At 37.5% G+C, this 16,993-nt stretch overlaps 1 protein-coding gene across 1 annotated transcript; it reads left to right on the top strand.

Annotated features, from left to right (window-relative positions):
* Positions 1–1,112: 1,112 nt before the first annotated feature.
* Positions 1,113–16,943, top strand: LOC114145250 (WW domain binding protein 1-like). The gene is made up of 6 exons (XM_028018727.1): positions 1,113–1,654; positions 6,452–6,496; positions 6,799–6,837; positions 8,264–8,411; positions 9,657–9,818; positions 11,252–16,943. Exons 1-6 carry the CDS (start codon positions 1,604–1,606, stop codon positions 12,253–12,255), a joined length of 1,449 nt encoding a protein of 482 aa, XP_027874528.1. The 5' UTR covers positions 1,113–1,603; the 3' UTR covers positions 12,256–16,943.
* Positions 16,944–16,993: the final 50 nt, after the last annotated feature.

Here is a 16,993-nt window from a genome sequence, read left to right as displayed (position 1 = left end):
GGGCAAACAATGATTATATAGCAATGACAATAAAAATTCTTACATGAACATTCATAAGGTGCAATATAACTGCGACAGTCATAACCGAACACGAAAATATTTCCTCAGCAGGTCAGTGAACCCTGGGTTAAAAGCTCTGTGAGAAAGGAAGTTCAGAAAGCAGAACTCTGTTGCCTGCTGCCCTCTTGTGACAAATGACAGAACTGCATTGAAGATGATTAAAAATGCAATACTATTAATAACACTCCCAGTTTGGTCAAACGCACAGAGTAAACTTTTATTAAATCAAGCAAACATATTTGATATGAACTGTGTTTGAATCTAAAAACTAAACTTTACTAAATTTAACAGACATAGCGAAATACATGAGGTTCACAAGGCGCTTACTCCTTGCACATTTTGGCAGAATGATACTACGGAACCCGCTAGGGGACATTGGAAAAGAAATTATTTTTCGGTACCTCGCAAAAGGATTGCATTCCCTGGCAATATATTATTAAATACACTCTGGTCTATTTTGCACATGCCATAGTAAATGTTTTTTTAATTATTATTTTATTTTTACTGTTACCTGCAGTGAGAGCATAAATTCTAAATCACCATAAAGATCTATTCTAATAGACAGACAGACAGACAGACAGACAGATAGATAGATAGATAGATAGATAGATAGATAGATAGATAGATAGATGATAGATGTCTCCTGTTGCTTATAATTACAATGTTACACTTTTGCCGTCCAGCAATGACGAAATCACAAAAGAAGACATATGAGCTCACACTAACTGGGCTTAACTTAGCACATGCTTTAACATATGTATGACTAATGAACCTGCACAGTTTTTCACAGACACCTGTTACACTGTTCATGCATTTAGACAATGTTTTTGTCAATATTTTTTATATATAGCTATATCAGAAACACATCACACATCGAAAATTAATGCAAAATGCTTGCTCAATTCCTGTGTGTAAAAATGTGGATGTTTTGAAAGTTTTTTCTTAGTTTTTTTTTTTTTTTTTTTTTTTTTATAAATTGAAGTTGAATTGTTTTCACTTGAAAACAAACCTTTTCCACTAATAGTCAAACAGATGACCGCATTTAAGAAATTATGATGTAGTCACCCTATTTCAGGAATGTTTTCAAACAGATGTTTTTCCTGGTTTCCTCCAGGAAGTGTTCGAGCGGTGTGACTGAAAGCCATGCAGCCCCGCTGAGGCAGCCTCCGTGCGGCTGTTGCTGGGAGCTCCGGCCAATCAAAGCCGCAGCTCTTCGGCGCAAGTAGTTTGGTGGCTGAGGAAGCATGACATCACGCTCATCTCCGTCCCTCTCCGCTACAAACTCCTGCTGAAACGTGGACCCGTCCCCGCAGCAGCAATAGGATATGTGTCCTCCAGCGTGCATGTACAGTGAGATTTGACGCAGCTTTCAGTGTTTACTCCGACACAGGTCCGGTGTGTGCGGCAGAAAAAGGGTGGGAGGACGTGGGGGGAGAGGAATGGCGGTGGACGGTGCCGTGTCTGTGGAGTGGGACAACGGTGATCGAGCCTTCACTGTGTAACTTGTGCTTTCTGATGTGGAGCCTGATGCTCGGCTGTCTTCATGGATCCAGAGAAGACGCTGACTTTCTGCCTCGGGCTGAAGGCTCAAGAGGTAAGGCACTGCGCAGGTTTGCTCTGATCCACACACGCTGCTGTCAACAGCTGGGCTGGAGTGACTCTGCACAGCAACATGCTTTCCTCTGGCCTACCTGGCTCCTGAAAAGCAACCTTTACATCTCCACACAATCACTGCATGTCACTAAGTCTTTGTTAATGATGCGCAGCGCAAAGGCATTTTTTTAAGTTCATGCTTAAAATGTTTTCATTAAAGTCGGTCGAAATCTATTTATCTTCTTGCAGTCTACATTTGTCCAAATTGTAGAAATGTAGGATCTTGACGACATTTACAACAGACTCTCATCTTAAGAGAGCCTGGAGAAGAAGCACAAGCAAATAAAACAAAAATGTATAATAGGATTGGATTTGTATAAAACAAGCAACAGTGTTTCATGAGGCTGCAAAGAAGAATGTAAAGGAGATAGAAAATACATTTTTGTAAAGTAAAATATATTGTCTTATTGTTTAATGTTATTTATAACACTAAGAAATATTTTCTTTTTTACGTATTAAATTAACATAAAGAGTAAACATTTATGACGTTTACAGTGTTTTTGTTCTGCAGAATTTTCACCTTTTGATAGCTTTGTTTGTCGCAAAAGAAGTATACACTAATATTAGCTGCTTAATTAACTATCAGAGCCTTAGAACAGCAACAGATGAGGGAGGGGAAAAGGCCATGTTATTCTGTTCCATAGGGCCAGAAATGGGTTAAACTCTGGTTACTTCAGGGCTTTTGCTGGGATCTCATTAAATGAACTTCAAACTAAAAGCAATAAATGTTTGGGGTTTTGAAACTGTCTCTTAAAAATCTGGTATAAGATGAGACCCATAAACTGGTAACCAGACCACAATGACTCTGAAGATGCCTCACACATGTTTGAGGTTCCATTTTGTCAATTTTTTCCTGTTTGAGGTTGTGGTTGTCACATTATGTTGCAGCCAGCAGGATGCTCTTTTACCTGTATCTTCCTCCTCTCCAGCCCTGTCAGTGTAATGTGGGCAGGATGTGGTTTAACATTGTGCTGTTAAAAATGTTTCTTTGTGATGTCTCAGTAGAGTTGTTTGTTTGAATGGGGACAACCTGTTAGGCCTGTCAGTGCATTGTTACTTTTATTGCAAATACATATGTGAAGTTTTTTTTCTGTACAACTTTGTTGATCTTATTTTAAGTAAAATGGCTGCAGCATAGGTTGAAAGGATACAACATCTTCCCAGATCAATACACTGGGTTTCTTAGTTAGTTTTTCTTGATTTTAATCTTAAAAAAAATCTTTAACCCAAAATTTTCATGCTCTGTCTAAAATTACATTCAGTTATGTCTTAAAATTGAGCTTTATTTATTTTCTGTCATTTTTAAAAATTTTGATAAGCCAGTGATGCTGAAATTGGTTTATTGCTTGATTTGGAAAATGTAATTAATGAGTTTTTGTTAAATTGACCCCGTGTCGATCATCAGAAAGTGCATATATTTGCTACGGGATGCTTGAAAACAACTGGCTAAAATTTCCAGCACTCATTTGTTTTAAAATAAATAAATAAATGAAGATTTTTTAAAAAGTCTTAGATTTATTTTTCTGAAACTGAAGCATTTAGTGTAAAAGCAGCAGAAATATTATTGACTAGTTAGCATCTTCTATATTTCTGGTGTTTCACTCTGGTTTTTATTTCTTTGCGGACTTTGAGGGGAACTGTGATATGGATCATTCGAGGTTTCTTGGTGGTCTCAGAGTGACTACATTTCATACGCATTCTTATTTGAAAGCCGTCTGGTGGCCTTACCACAGGAACTCTGCATGACAGGAGTTTTGACAGCGCATTTTTCCGTCTTGGCTTGGCATTTATTTTCACACTATGCAGCAGAACATGTCTCTGACATTGCAGGATGATATTGTCTATTTTATTTTAAATATTTACATTTTCTCCAGGGAAGACAATAAAAAAAATCATATTTGACAAGCAATCATTTACTCATCAAATATTACAAGCACCAGTGATATTTTAAAGTTTTTCCACCTGTGTTTTACAGCATTATGAAATATTAAGCAGCCACTGAGTATTAGTTGTTTATAGCACATTTGTGGCCTTATATTACCTACAATATAAGGCCAATATAATAGTAAGCAAATGTCAAAGTAATGCTTTTTTTGCCATAAATTTAATGCTGCATATGCACAACTTCTGATGTTTGTGTGTGTCGGTGTGTTTGTCCGGATATGGAGCGCACAATGCTGGGCCAACATTGTTCAGTTATGCTGACCACAGGCAGCAGTCAGTTGTTAAGCAAGCATGTCTAATTTACATGGCTGCAGTCTTAGTGTGCAACAAGCCCAGCTCCATTTCATTGGTTTGACTGCAGTCCCTTATGCAGCACAAGTGGATATTTCCCCCCTATTGCCTGCTGTCAACCCACATGACCTTCACTGAGGTGGAGGTCATATGCATAGTGCTGAAGCTTTAGATGTCAGTCATGTGATTTCTTTTTTTTTTTAATGATGTGATAAGGGATGACTAAGAAACCATGTGGAGGTTCTTGGAGAAATTAAGTTCTGTGCATACTTGTGCATATTTCATATTTATTTTAGTTTTGCTTTTTTTCACACCTTAAAGTTTCAGATCATCAAACAAATTTTTCGGTCAGACAAAAATAACCAAAGTAAATTCTAAATGCTGATCTCAGTGTGGAAGTAAAAAAGGTTATTCAAACTAACCTGACTGTATGTGGAAAAAGTAATTGTCATCTAAACCTAGGGACTGGTTCGCGTGTTTACAGTAACTGGTGATAAATCTTTTACCTCAATGTGGAAGACCTAACCTCACTCTTCTTTGCAGAATTGTATTAATTCTTTCATGTTAATCATAAAGAATGAATACAGATAATGCCATCAAAACCTGATTTAAGTTCAGACTTTGGCTAGGCCAGTCCAAAACCTACTCTTTTTTTCTTTTCAATATGGACTTACTGATGTGCATAACTCAAAGTGCCCTAAGTCTCAAGGTCACGAACTGATGCTCAGACATTACTTTGTGTTGGAACGCAAAATGTATGATAATACAAGTATGGCAAAGTCTTTAATTTTAGTTTCATCAGACCACAGTACATGTCTCCAAAAGCTAAGGTCTTTGACCCTGAGTGCATTTGTAAACTGTCATTTTCTAATCTTTTTGGAGTAACCTTTATCCTTGCTTAGTGGCCTTTCAGTCCATGATGGTAGAGAACATAATTTCAAGGCAGACAGTGGGACCGTCTACCGATTTCAAACAAGGTATTTTGCAGGTGCTCTAGAATTGATATAACCCTTTCACATAAAAAGGACATTCGTCTCTTTGGCACAGAATCTGCCTTCTTACTGAATAGTACAGCTGGACAATCCCATGCAATATGTCTTGTTGTCTGAACTGGTAAACTTGACACCTTCAGAAATCTGGAAATTCTATTTAAGCATGAATTAGAGGCCCTCAATTTTCTACCTGATATCTCTCTTGTTGTTTTTTGTTGATATCAAACAACAAAATATCCACGAGTCTGCTTCAATTTAACTCAAATGTTACCGTAATTTACAAAACTTAAAAAGCCGTGGTGAAGTCCTCTGGGCTTTCCGAACTTTTTGAAAAGCACAACAATGATATTTTATGTCAATTCAATTAGATAATTTTAGTAATCCCAACCTGTCCTAGAACAGTAAATGTTTAAAAAGTTTTATTATCTAACAGTAAGAAAAACAGGTCATGTTTGTTTTTATACAGTGTATGCAAACATCTGATTTTCAGGTGTATTTCTTCGGGTCGGGAAAAACTTTGTCATCCCTCTGAATGTGTCACTGGAAAGAAGCATGTCTGGATTTCCCTTCTGGATCTCTCTTTTATTGGATAACATGAAGATGTTGAACCTTTGCAGGGATGGGTAACTGATTAACATTTGTGATTAGGCTCTCTGATCACAAAGGTTAATTATTCAAACCTTTGTCTATTTAAATCTGGTTCCCTCATCTTTAGGAACATATTTGTCTCTCGAACAGTTGACCGGTAAAACCTAAGTGTTAAAAAAAAATTATATCAGAATATTGATGCTACTTAGTTTCTTTGCCACTTTACATATTTCATGTGTTTAAGCAAGACTAGTAAGAAGGACATCGGAGGCCACAGGAAGAAATTTTGTACAAATGGCCAGATATGGGTGATTTCTGTCACCTACAGTACAGACCAAAAGTTTGGACACACCTTTTAATTGAATGAGTTTCCTTTATTTTCATGACTATTGACATTGTAGATTCACACTGAAGGTATCAAAACTATGAATAACACATGTGGAAATATGCACTAAACAAAAAAGTGTAAAACAACTGAAAATACCCCTTATATTCTAGTTTCTTCAAAGTAGCAACCTTTTGCTGTGATTACTGCTTTGCATACACTCTGCATTTTCTTGATGAGCTTCAAGAGGTAGTCACCTGAAATGGTTTTCACTTCATAGGTCAACCTGCCCTGTCAGGTTAATAAGTGGGATTTCTTGCCTTATAAATAGTCATGAAAATAAAGAAAACCCATTGAATTAGAAAGGTGTGTCCAAACTTTTGGTCTGTACTGTATGTCATACCACAGAGAGAAGTCAGTGTGTTTAAGAGCCTCTTTGTCACCTTGATAAGCCAACAGACAAGCAGCTGACAGTCTCTGACTGGAAAAGTGTTTGCCACTTTTGGACTAATAACATATTGTTTGCTTAGTCTTGCCATCGCCGTCTTATCACGCTCGTGCTGTCCTCTGTCCTGATCGTTGTGTCTTTTTTTATCAGATGACAATGTCCCTGCAGGAGCTGGTTGCACCTGAAGCTGTAACGGTAAGCAGGTCAACTTTTAAACGATGAAAAAATGTTTTCCACATGTGGTTAATAAAAAATAAAAAAAATTTAAAAAAAACTCACAGCCTGCCTCTTAGTTGTTGCTATGACAATGCATTGTTGCTCGTTAGCACTTCTGAGTCTTGTGTGGTAACTATGTGCAGACCAGATTTAGATGCCTTTGCTTTTTCCAATGTTGTTCCCACATTTTTACAATGTGTTTAATATCTGCCTGCGTTCAGTTGCAGCGTGATGTTGTCCGATTCAAGTACAACTTTTCTTGTATTTCTCATTCTCTGTAGGTGCCTGTGCTGAAGATTGACCGAAACACAGCTGACAAGGTGATGTTTGTCTTTTAGATATAACCTGCAAATGACGAAAACTATCATGAATCTGCTCAAATGTTTAGTGCCTCACAAGAATTTTGCGCTTTATCAGATTTTCTCACTTTACAATGACAAGCTTCAATGTATATATTAGGATGTAATGTGATTGTCCATAACAAAGTAGTGCTAATTATTATGTGAAAGAAAAATGATAATATGTGGCTTAACATTTTTTTGTAGATAAAAATCAGAAATTATAGCATGCTTTTGTATTAAACCTTTCCAACTCAATACTCAGTAGAGCCACGTTTCGCTGCATTTAGAGCTGCTTGTCTGTTTAACCAGGTCTCTATTAGCTTTTGAAGCATCTGAAATTGGTGTACATTCTTCTTTGCAAACCAGTTCAAATTCATTCAAATTGGACAGAGAGTGTCTGAGAACATTCACTGCATGTCTTGCCACAGATTCTAAATTGGATTTAGGTCTGGACTTTGACTGGGACATTCTCATAGATTGATATATTTTAACCAAGATCATTGCAGCAAGAAACATACTGCAATGGTCTTGCTGAGGTTGTATTTTTAGGGTTGTCGTCCGGTTAAATGTGGGCCTCTATCCCAGTTTCAAGTCCGTTCCAGCCTTTAACAAGTTTTCTTTCTGGAATGCTCAGTATTTAGCTCCACCAGCCTTTCCATTAACTCTGGACAGATTCTCTGTCCGTATGGAAGCAAAGTATCCCCCATGCATGATTCTGGTATTAACTGGGGTGTTGTGTTTAGGATGATGTCCAATGTTTCCCAACACACACAGCATTTTGTGGGCCAAAAGGTTATAGGTTTTCCCCCCATTTGTTTTCTTCTTTTCATTATTCAGTAAAGGCCTAATTTATGGACTGGACAATTCCTAGTTGCCTATCAACAGATTCTCTCACCGGGATCGTGGATCTCAGGCCACTTAGCTAATTCTCTAATTAATGCTCTTTTCGCCCTAAGTGTCAGTGTAGGTGGAAGGCTTAGGTCTTCATGGGTTTGCAATTGTGCTATTCTGTTTTCATTTTCAGATGACATATAGGACAGATATTTTTCAGATTTTCAAAGCTTAGGATACTGGATTATAACCTAATCCTGTTTTAAACTTCTCCACAACTTTCTTCCTGATATGTCTGCTGTGTTCCTTGGTCTTCATGACACTGTTTGTTCACTAATGTTCCCCAACAAGCCTCTGTGGATTTTATTTGCATGTATCAGAGAAGAGGATCCAAAATGTAAATGGACACCACACTTCCAATTTATTTGCAAACATTTTACTGTTGTGGAATGGTATGTGTTCATCAAAAAACCCCAAAGGCAGTATGTAATAGTATAAATTTATTAGTATGTCCGTATATCTGTTGACAGAAGCTGACTGTGGTTACATTGCAGTGTCTTGCTTTGTCCACCAGGTGGTGGAGCATCATGTCGGCTCTGGCAGGCTGCCTGTGGTCAGTCCCAAGTACTGTCCAGGAGCCAACAACAGTCCAGGTTACCGGTGTGAAACAGGACACTGCTGTGGAGAAACGGGCTGCTGTACCTATTACTATGAACTCTGGTGTAAGTCAATTGACTACTTTTAAATTATGATGAAATGTTCCGATAATGAAAAGGTATTATCAGGGACATGTTTGTAACTTTTTGTAACTTTTATTCAACACATTATATATATTTAATTTTACCCGAACACTACATTTTTAAAGCAGACTAGAGGAAATGTAGACTATTTTAGAAACATCACAAAGAGCAGGGATCATTTATTCAATATTTCAGGTCAGATATTTACAGTACAATAAAAAAAAAAAAAATTGACCCTAACAAATGTCTTGTTTTTGCTTTTTTGTCACAATTTATGATCATAAGACATTTTTTTGCATCAGACAAAAATAACCCAAGAAAATACAAAGAGCAGTTTCCAATTTGATAGAGGAAAAAAATATCAAAATCGGCCTACCACTATGTGAAAATATAGCTCTTACCTTGTAATTCATAAATTAACTGGGATTAATCATAGCTTTTGGTTGAATTTCACAAGCAACACCCAGGTCTGGCTACTGCCAGGCACATAGAATCAATAAATCACTTAGAATGAACCAATCCAACAACATGAAGTAGACTCAAAGACCTCAAAAAGCAACACACCTTCTGATTTAAAAAAAAAATCACTGACATCAATCAGCCTGCAAATGGTGACAAAGCCTTTTCTAAAACCCCAAACCACATTTTGATAATACCCAAGAGTTACAGAAGTACTCTGCGGACTGAAGAGACAAAAGTAGAACGTGTGGGTCTTATTACATACTTACACAGCATTCAGTATCGTATATACAGTCAAGCACAGTTGTGGTAGTGTGGTGGTTTTTGGCTACTGGGGTGTTTCTGCTTAAATCTGCTTTTAAGCAAATGTTTGGCCATCAATACTCAGGACAATGATCTAAGTATACCAGCAATTTCACCTCTAAATGCCTCAGTGAAGATTTTCTTGAGTAGCTTTTAAAGTTCCAATCCCGGAGGATGAACTTAACCCTTTCACTCATAACAGTTCACCAAAATTCCTCCAGAAGCTTGTAAAAGACACATCATCAGGTCTCACAGAACACACAAGTTATTGGGTTTATGGGAAAATAACTTTTTCAGAGTATTGTTGAACCTCAGGGGTTTTGTTTACGTTTTGTACTACTAACCACTTGTGATCATAGGGACACGTGATGCCAAAACACATTGATCCTGCCTTTTGGCCTCCTGTGATTGATTGACGAACGTGCTGAATGTTGCTTATTTACAGAGCTGTCTTGCTCCCCACAGGGTTTTGGCTGCTATGGACGGTCCTGATCCTCTTCAGCTGTTTCTGTGCTTACCGGCACCGCCGAGCCAAGCTGAGAATCCAGCAGCAGCAAAGGCAAAGGGAAATCAATCTAATCGCTTATAACGGAGCCTGTAACTACCCGTCTTCAATGTTGGACCTCAGTATGTTGAATTTATTCTGAAGTAATTCTGAGCAGCTTTAAATGTGATTCATTTGACTAAATCGTCCACGGCCATTTCTTTGACTTGAGAGGCTCCAGATTAGATTGCTTAGTAAAAGAAAAATGTTCACAGTGGCAACAACAATAAAATGTTCCATTTGGCCACAACATCTTATACGTCAAAAAACCTAAATGGGAACTATTGAAAAGTTCTCATTGAATCCTCAGCCTACATCATCCATCAGAAATGTTCTGGCTTCTGACTTATCTTACAAAATTTCTTGGACACCCAAAGAGCAAAATGTTCATCACCAAATAAGTACCAGCAGCAAGAACTCCCAAACAGGACTGCAAGAAAAGAATTATGTCTTGTTGTTTGCACAGGTCTGGGAGAGAGAACAAAGTTCCCTTTTCTTACAGAGGATGTGGTAAATTATGTATTTTATCACAAATTTTAAGCTATTATACACCTTAAAACCAACACAAAGTAGTGCATAATTGTGATTTCTTTTTTATTCAAGTGAAAATCACAAAAAGAGCAGAGCGAAACAGCCAGAGGATTGATGATTTAAATCAAATTATTTTCATATGTTAGAATGGCTCAAAATCCAAATCTAAATCAAATTCAGAAAATTTGGAGAAACTTTAAAATTGCTGTTCACAGATGCTCTCCATTCAGTCTGACTGAGTTAGAGTCATTGTGAAGAACTATCAGCAAAAAGCTTAGTTTCTAGAAATTCCACTCTAGTAGAAACAGACCCCAAAGGTTTTGCAGTATTATAAAAAGTATTGAGTGGTGCTAAATGCAAATGCACACCAGTTTAGGTTCATACTTATGACCATGTTGAACTCCAATTAATGATGTTTGAAACTCCAAAGCTAACTTGATTGCTGGAATTGTTATAGTTACTATTTTATCCAATTTTGCTTCCCCGAGAGCACCAGTGTACACCATCCATCCATCCAACCATTTTCTAACACCTTTGTCCCTAATAGGGTCGGGACAGTGTATACCAATAAATACAAAAATATGATCGAATGGTGTTGCTGTGTACAGTTGAGTGATCAAATCAAATGTATTTATGTACTTGGTTTCCTGAAGAACCCCAGTTCAAATTCAGAAGTTTTTTTAAAGTTGTAAATAGTTTATTTTCCCTTTTATTATTATCACAGTAAATACTATAAAATATCATGACATTCAGCAAGGTCCATATGACCCAACCCTACTTTTTATGCTCGTCTACTACAGAAAATTCCTAGAAAATATACTGAAGTTTGTGTTTCAGCTTTACAAAGTGCTTAAACATTTAAGTAACGCTTTAGTCAATTGTAATTATGACAGCAGCTGAGTTGCTGCTGGATGTAATTCTTTGTAGCTTATGGCAGAATACAGCCTTTTCCATTACAAAAAATGATTTTAAAATTTTGCTGCAGGTTTCCTGACTTCCCTGAAGCTGCCCTCCTATGAGGAGGTGGCTGCCCAGCCCAGCACGCCTCCTCCTCCTTACAGCTCCATCTTTGCCCTCCAGGGAGGGACCTCAGCAGGGCCCAGCTCTTCTTACCCCCATCACCACCACCACCGTCACCCCTGTCCTCCGTACCTGGGCCCCGGCACCAGTGGGCTGACCTCCTCCCAGAGCTCCGACAACTACACCAGCTGCTCCTGCGAGTCCTGCTCTCTCACCTCCCCATCCAGCACCTCCTTCTCGGTCCAGGTGACCGACGAGACATATGACAGCAGCCGTGTGTCCACACCCAGTGAAGCTGGGGGTGACTACGCTGTCGTGCCGAGGTCATCGCCTTCCCCGTCTCAAGTTTCCCCGGATGTGATACCCGCCGCCACTCCTGACGTCATACCAGTGCAGCGACGCTCCTCTGCTGGCAGCGACAGACTCTCGCCTCCTTGTCCTCCGCTTTCCCTCCCTTTACACTCACAACTCTCACATCCCGCTCGCCTCCCTCTCTCCCCCCTCGTCCTGTTATCTTCTGCTCCTCCTGGTCAAGTTCATTTCCTCGTGCCCTCTGACCCACCGGCGGCTGTGGAGGCCTCACCCTCGCCTTGCGATGTAACGCCGTCTCCTTCCGTAAAGGATCTGCACTCACCGAACACAAATAATAAAGAGGAGCAAAAACAAGATAGAGACGAAGAGGAGGAGGATGAAGAAGACGAGGAGGATCATTTCAGTCACAGACGGCTCACAGGCGACTCTGGCATCGAGGTGTGTCGCTGTCATGTGAGGAGAGGGGAAGAGGAGCTGCAGAAAGGGCGCTTGGATGAGGGGAAGGGGGAAGGAGCGGTGCAGGAAATCGGAGAAGATTCCCCCATATCAAAACTCAGTGTGCAATCATCCGTGTTGGATCCGTGCAAAGAGGTTCCCTCCTCTCCCCCTGTCATCTACAAGGCCGATGAGGCCGTCATCACTGTGGAGTCCTCCTAACCTGACAGCTCACATGAGGTGGCTCAGTAGGCAGGAGTTAGATGTTTATGCTTTACAGCATTTATGTAAATCAGGACGAATAGGTGAAGAGTGGGCGAATCACTGAAGAAATCTCCTGCAGATCTTACTGTAATAGTAGAGAGGAGTCTAGGTGTGACTGAGATTTCTGATCACTTTGCAAACAAGGCACTCCCAGAAAAACTTGAAACTGAATATTTATATTAGATGAGAGAAATGCCTGGGTTTATGACAAAAAAATAAATAAAAATAAATAAATAAAAGTGATTCAGTTATCATTGCTGTAGCAATGATAACTTAGCAGTAACAATGGCTTTGCTGTTACCTGGCATGCATTGCATGCAAAACCCACAACAGAGGTATTCCTTCTCTCTTTCCTCTGTCTTTCAATCTATGATACAGTGTTGCCCTCAAAGGGACATTTTGACATGGAAACCCCATGTGTCTGGTTCTGGTTGGCTTTAGAGGCCTTTTAGGGAAGACGGGTGAGTTTAAGAGATGAATAGTGATTAAAAAAATTATTAAAACTGTAATAATAAAGTTTTTTAAAAAGGATTTGACTAGAGATTTAGACTTTTGTCTAGAGATCCACCAATCAGCTTGACAGTCTTCCCTTGATCTACTTTGATTAGTGAAATCAAATAAAGAATTTTTTTATTTTTCCTGTTCTATCAACTCCCGACCTTTTTGGCCAATAAACAACTTTTTGAGTTCTCTTGCATACAGATACAGCCACAGATTAGGGTGTTATATTGTAATTCTTTCCTTGTTTTCTCTACATTTTAAGCTTCTACCTCTATAAAGAACATGCAGATTGTTTTATTCTATGTTTAATCAGCTGTGACTGATTCTGAAATCTAGATCTATGATGATATAGAATCAGTCAAAATTGAGATCGGTAGGTCAGACCTCAAAGAAAACTTTAATTGGGTATGTGCTATAAAAAGCTGTATCTTTAATGTTTATTTTTTACATTGTGGACAGCTGTGTGCAAAGTCAGACAGCTAAAATTCAGCTGTTTTTGGTTATTGAACAACTTTCGACTGTTTTAGATTTAATACGGCAAAAATATTGGGATCCACTGCCTTACATCCCACTGCTCATTTCATGTATTAAAGTACAAAGCACATTGTTAAGCCTGTTTAAACACTAAGAAAAATATTAAGGTTCTCTAGGGTGAATCATAGGAGTCTGCTGCTTCAAAATAAACCTGGATAGTGGGTGGTATGTGTTCTTAACTTTCTTTCTACAAAGTTGGATTAACAAATACTGAACACAGACATGCTAAAAATAAAAGGTTTCACCAGCATGCATCCAGTTGCTTGTACAAGAAGCCAGAAAGCAGCAGTGTTTTAAAGCTTTCACATCTTTAGAGTGGTATTATTGTGGTTCCACTTTGTTGTTCCAGACTGTTAGGTGTGCATACTATAATTACCAAGTGTTTAACTTTGAATTGAAAGTGTCTTGGCGTGTTTCCAGTAAACCGTTGCTCTTTTTTAAAGGCGACATGAGTCTGTTTCCGCCATGAACCGACTGTTGAGTTTTTATAACATTAACATTTTAAAATCAACTTTTGTCAACTGATGATGAATGTAGAAAGTTTATGCATTCTGACAAGCAAAATATGGCAAGCTGCATGGAGAGCTGCATCATGACAATGCAGTCAGACATCTGGGCCTGGTTCTATGTCTTTCAGTATTTTGTAATGTTGAATATTAGAACTGAACTGAAATGAAATGAGAATTTTTTTATTTTTATTTTCTGACCTTTGCCTCATTTGATTGATGTTTGTAAAATAATGAGCTGAACACAGCGCATGATTTTTACCTGCAAAGTGTTTCCTTATATGCCTCACTGTTGCCAGGTACATCAGTACCTGTCTACGGATTGGTCATAAGATTTGTCTATATAGAAAAAAATGAAACAGAATTTCAAGTTTGATCTTGACCTTTGAAAAATAACCTACATTTTGAAGGTGAGAAAAAGAAAACTATACATAAAAAGTTAAAACTCACAACTTTGAAAGAACCTACATTTAAACACAAGGAAACTCCAATTTTGATTTAAAATATTTGTTTTGTTTTGACATCCAAGACTTTCTTCATTTCTGTGCTTTTCAAACAGTATCTTGAAACATACATATAGTCTAGCCCTGATTTAACGTCAGCACAAATTGTTCAAGTTTGAGACAAAAAATTGTTTCAAATCAATCTTTCTGTGTATTTGTTCTGCTAATGGAATAATTGTCTTTGTAGTTCACTGACTAAAGGCCTCTTGACTGTGTCTACATTGAAAAGCTGACTTGATTGTCAGTTAAAATTTATGTTTTTCATGTAAAGCTTCATGAGCTGAAAAAGGATTTTTTTTTTTAATCTGTGTACAATGTGTGGTTTGTGACTGTTCGTCCTCTGGACTAAAGAAAATCTCCTTGTAGAAGTGATTTGGTCTTAGTTGATCAAAGTATTTTGTGCCTATAGATGAATACAGATACTTAATGAGCCATTCTGTAGTTTCTACATGCTTTCATAAGATTGTGATTAGCTCTACTTTGACAGATGTTTTTAAAGTGCTGAAAGTTTCTTTATTTTGTGAGCTTTAGAAAGATAAACTGTATTTAGCAATAGTACTTGCACTTTTTCCTTTTTCTATTCCATGCTGATTGATAGGACATAAACTGTTATAAACATTTACCTCTTAAAAAAAGATGTGTGAGCCATGCCAGTTGGAGACTATTTATTCTTTGGCTGAAGGTTCCTCCCAAATTCAAAGTGAGATTATGAGGTCTTACCTTTGATTACCTTATATTTTTATTTACAAGTCTAAGCAGCATTAATTTTGAGATTAAATAAAAACTATTTATCTGCAATACTATATATGGCCCTCAAAAACAATGGTCATCTTATTAAAGATGTGTAAAAAGCCTTTGGAAGAGAAACACCCCCCTGCATCACACTTTCTCCGCCATTAATAGTGGGGATGAAGAACTTTTTCACGTATCCACCATTTTTCATGTCAAAGCACAAGGTTCCAGTTAAAATGTCAGCATAGTACACATATGGTGGTACTACAGAAAATATTTTTCTCAAATTCTTCTTCTTCAAAAAAAACAAACATTTGGGATGTCGAAAGTTCTAATGGTTATGCAGAGGCTTTGTGACTGGGCATTTAAAAAAAAGGTTTCTCTTGTCATTCCCATTTTAAAGAGAAATGTTTCTCGCTATCATGGGATATTAATATCCTGGGGAAATATGAAGCAATGAATTTCTGAATAAAATGTCTTTAATACTGATCAAAAAGTGAAGAATAGCTTATTTCCAAAAATGCTTGATGCACATTAATTCCTCATGACTTGTTTTTCTGTAATTAATCTTGTAACACACACACACACACACACACACCCCTGCACGCAACGCCTACATGTGTGTGTGTGATAAAGTAATATTACAACTTTTAAATTTAAAACACAATTTAAAGGTTGCAATATCACTGATTATCACTGATGTGTAATTACCACTCCTGTAATAAAATATCACTTCTTTTTAAGGCTTTTTACACATATTTACTAGTGGCACCCACGATATTGGAGGCTACTTTAGGCTTGCATGTTTGCTGTTCAGTATCTAAAAGATTATATGAATGAACAAAAATGCAAAGTATGATTGTGAATTTTGTTTTATTATCCTTTTTTGTCAGTAAAACATCTGTTATGGGTATTTTTCCCCCTAAAGGCCTTCTCTTTATTTTGTTTTTATCTGTTTGGCAGTACTAGATTTGGTGATTTGTTTGTGTGTTTTCATTTTCTACTATATAAAACAAAACAAAAACAATTAATCTACAGATTTATTTATTTATTTTTTATTTTTTGCAATACTTAAACAGATTTAAGAAAAAAAATATTTTATTAATTTACCTGGACAATAAAATCGGAAGAAATCAGAAGAGGCCTTATAGAGTTCTGTAAAATACTAGTAATTTGTAAACTAAAGGCACAAACTGGAGTCCCTAAGTCAAAGCCAAACACCCTGAAGTTCACATCCTTTCTGCCTTTCCAGCAGCTACAAAAGCCCAAACTGTAAGCCAACGCCTGATGCTAGACTGTTACCTTGCTTGAGTTTTGTGTGCCGAAGAGTCTGCAGAAGACTGTTTGCTCCTTCATCTGAAGCCGTTTTCTTCTTCCTCTGAACTCACGTTTTTGCAGCTGGATTACACCTAAACATCAAACTGTTTTCCTTTAAGTCGTGCAGAAGTGAAACAGCAGGAAGCCTAACAGTATCTAAATGTGGCTGTTTGTGTAGTACTTCAGATTAATATTATTACTACATGTGATGTACTTTGAGGGTATCTTTGTGCAACTCTACCTGCAGCTCCTCAGCGTGTTGTACGCATGTGTGAGAGAGTTTTTGTGAGGCTGTGTTGTTAAAATTGTTGCTTATTGTAAGTATTTATGGTAGCTGTCATAATGTCCTTTGAGTAAAAATACTCAGTTTCATGTATACCAAGTTATTTTTTTATATCCTATTAGAAATTGTAGCTATTATGAATGCAGGCCATGTTTTTTATTTTTGTCTATTTGCTTTTCAGTGTCGGGTTTATTCCCATCAAATACATGTGATCAACAAAAATTGTTTTTGATAAAAAAAATAAATGAGTTAATATGATATAAAAATCAATTCACATGTCTCTATTTTCTTTATTGTGTTGCATTGCTGTAGGTGTTCCT

Source organism: Xiphophorus couchianus, chromosome 5 (genome assembly GCF_001444195.1).
Source record: "Xiphophorus couchianus chromosome 5, X_couchianus-1.0, whole genome shotgun sequence".
In the NCBI taxonomy this organism is placed as follows: Eukaryota; Metazoa; Chordata; class Actinopteri; order Cyprinodontiformes; family Poeciliidae; genus Xiphophorus; species Xiphophorus couchianus.
Note: the sequence above shows the minus strand (reverse complement) of the source record. Positions and strands in the feature narration are given on the sequence as shown.

Excerpts from the sequence above, each read along its gene's own strand:
- LOC114145250 (XM_028018727.1), top strand. The coding sequence starts at position 1,604 with ATGGATCCAGAGAAGACGCTGACTTTCTGCCTCGGGCTGAAGGCTCAA. Across the intron at positions 8,412-9,656 it reads CTATTACTATGAACTCTGGT|GGTTTTGGCTGCTATGGACG; the intron begins GTAAGTCAATTG and ends TGCTCCCCACAG. Across the intron at positions 9,819-11,251 it reads GTCTTCAATGTTGGACCTCA|GTTTCCTGACTTCCCTGAAG; the intron begins GTATGTTGAATT and ends ATTTTGCTGCAG.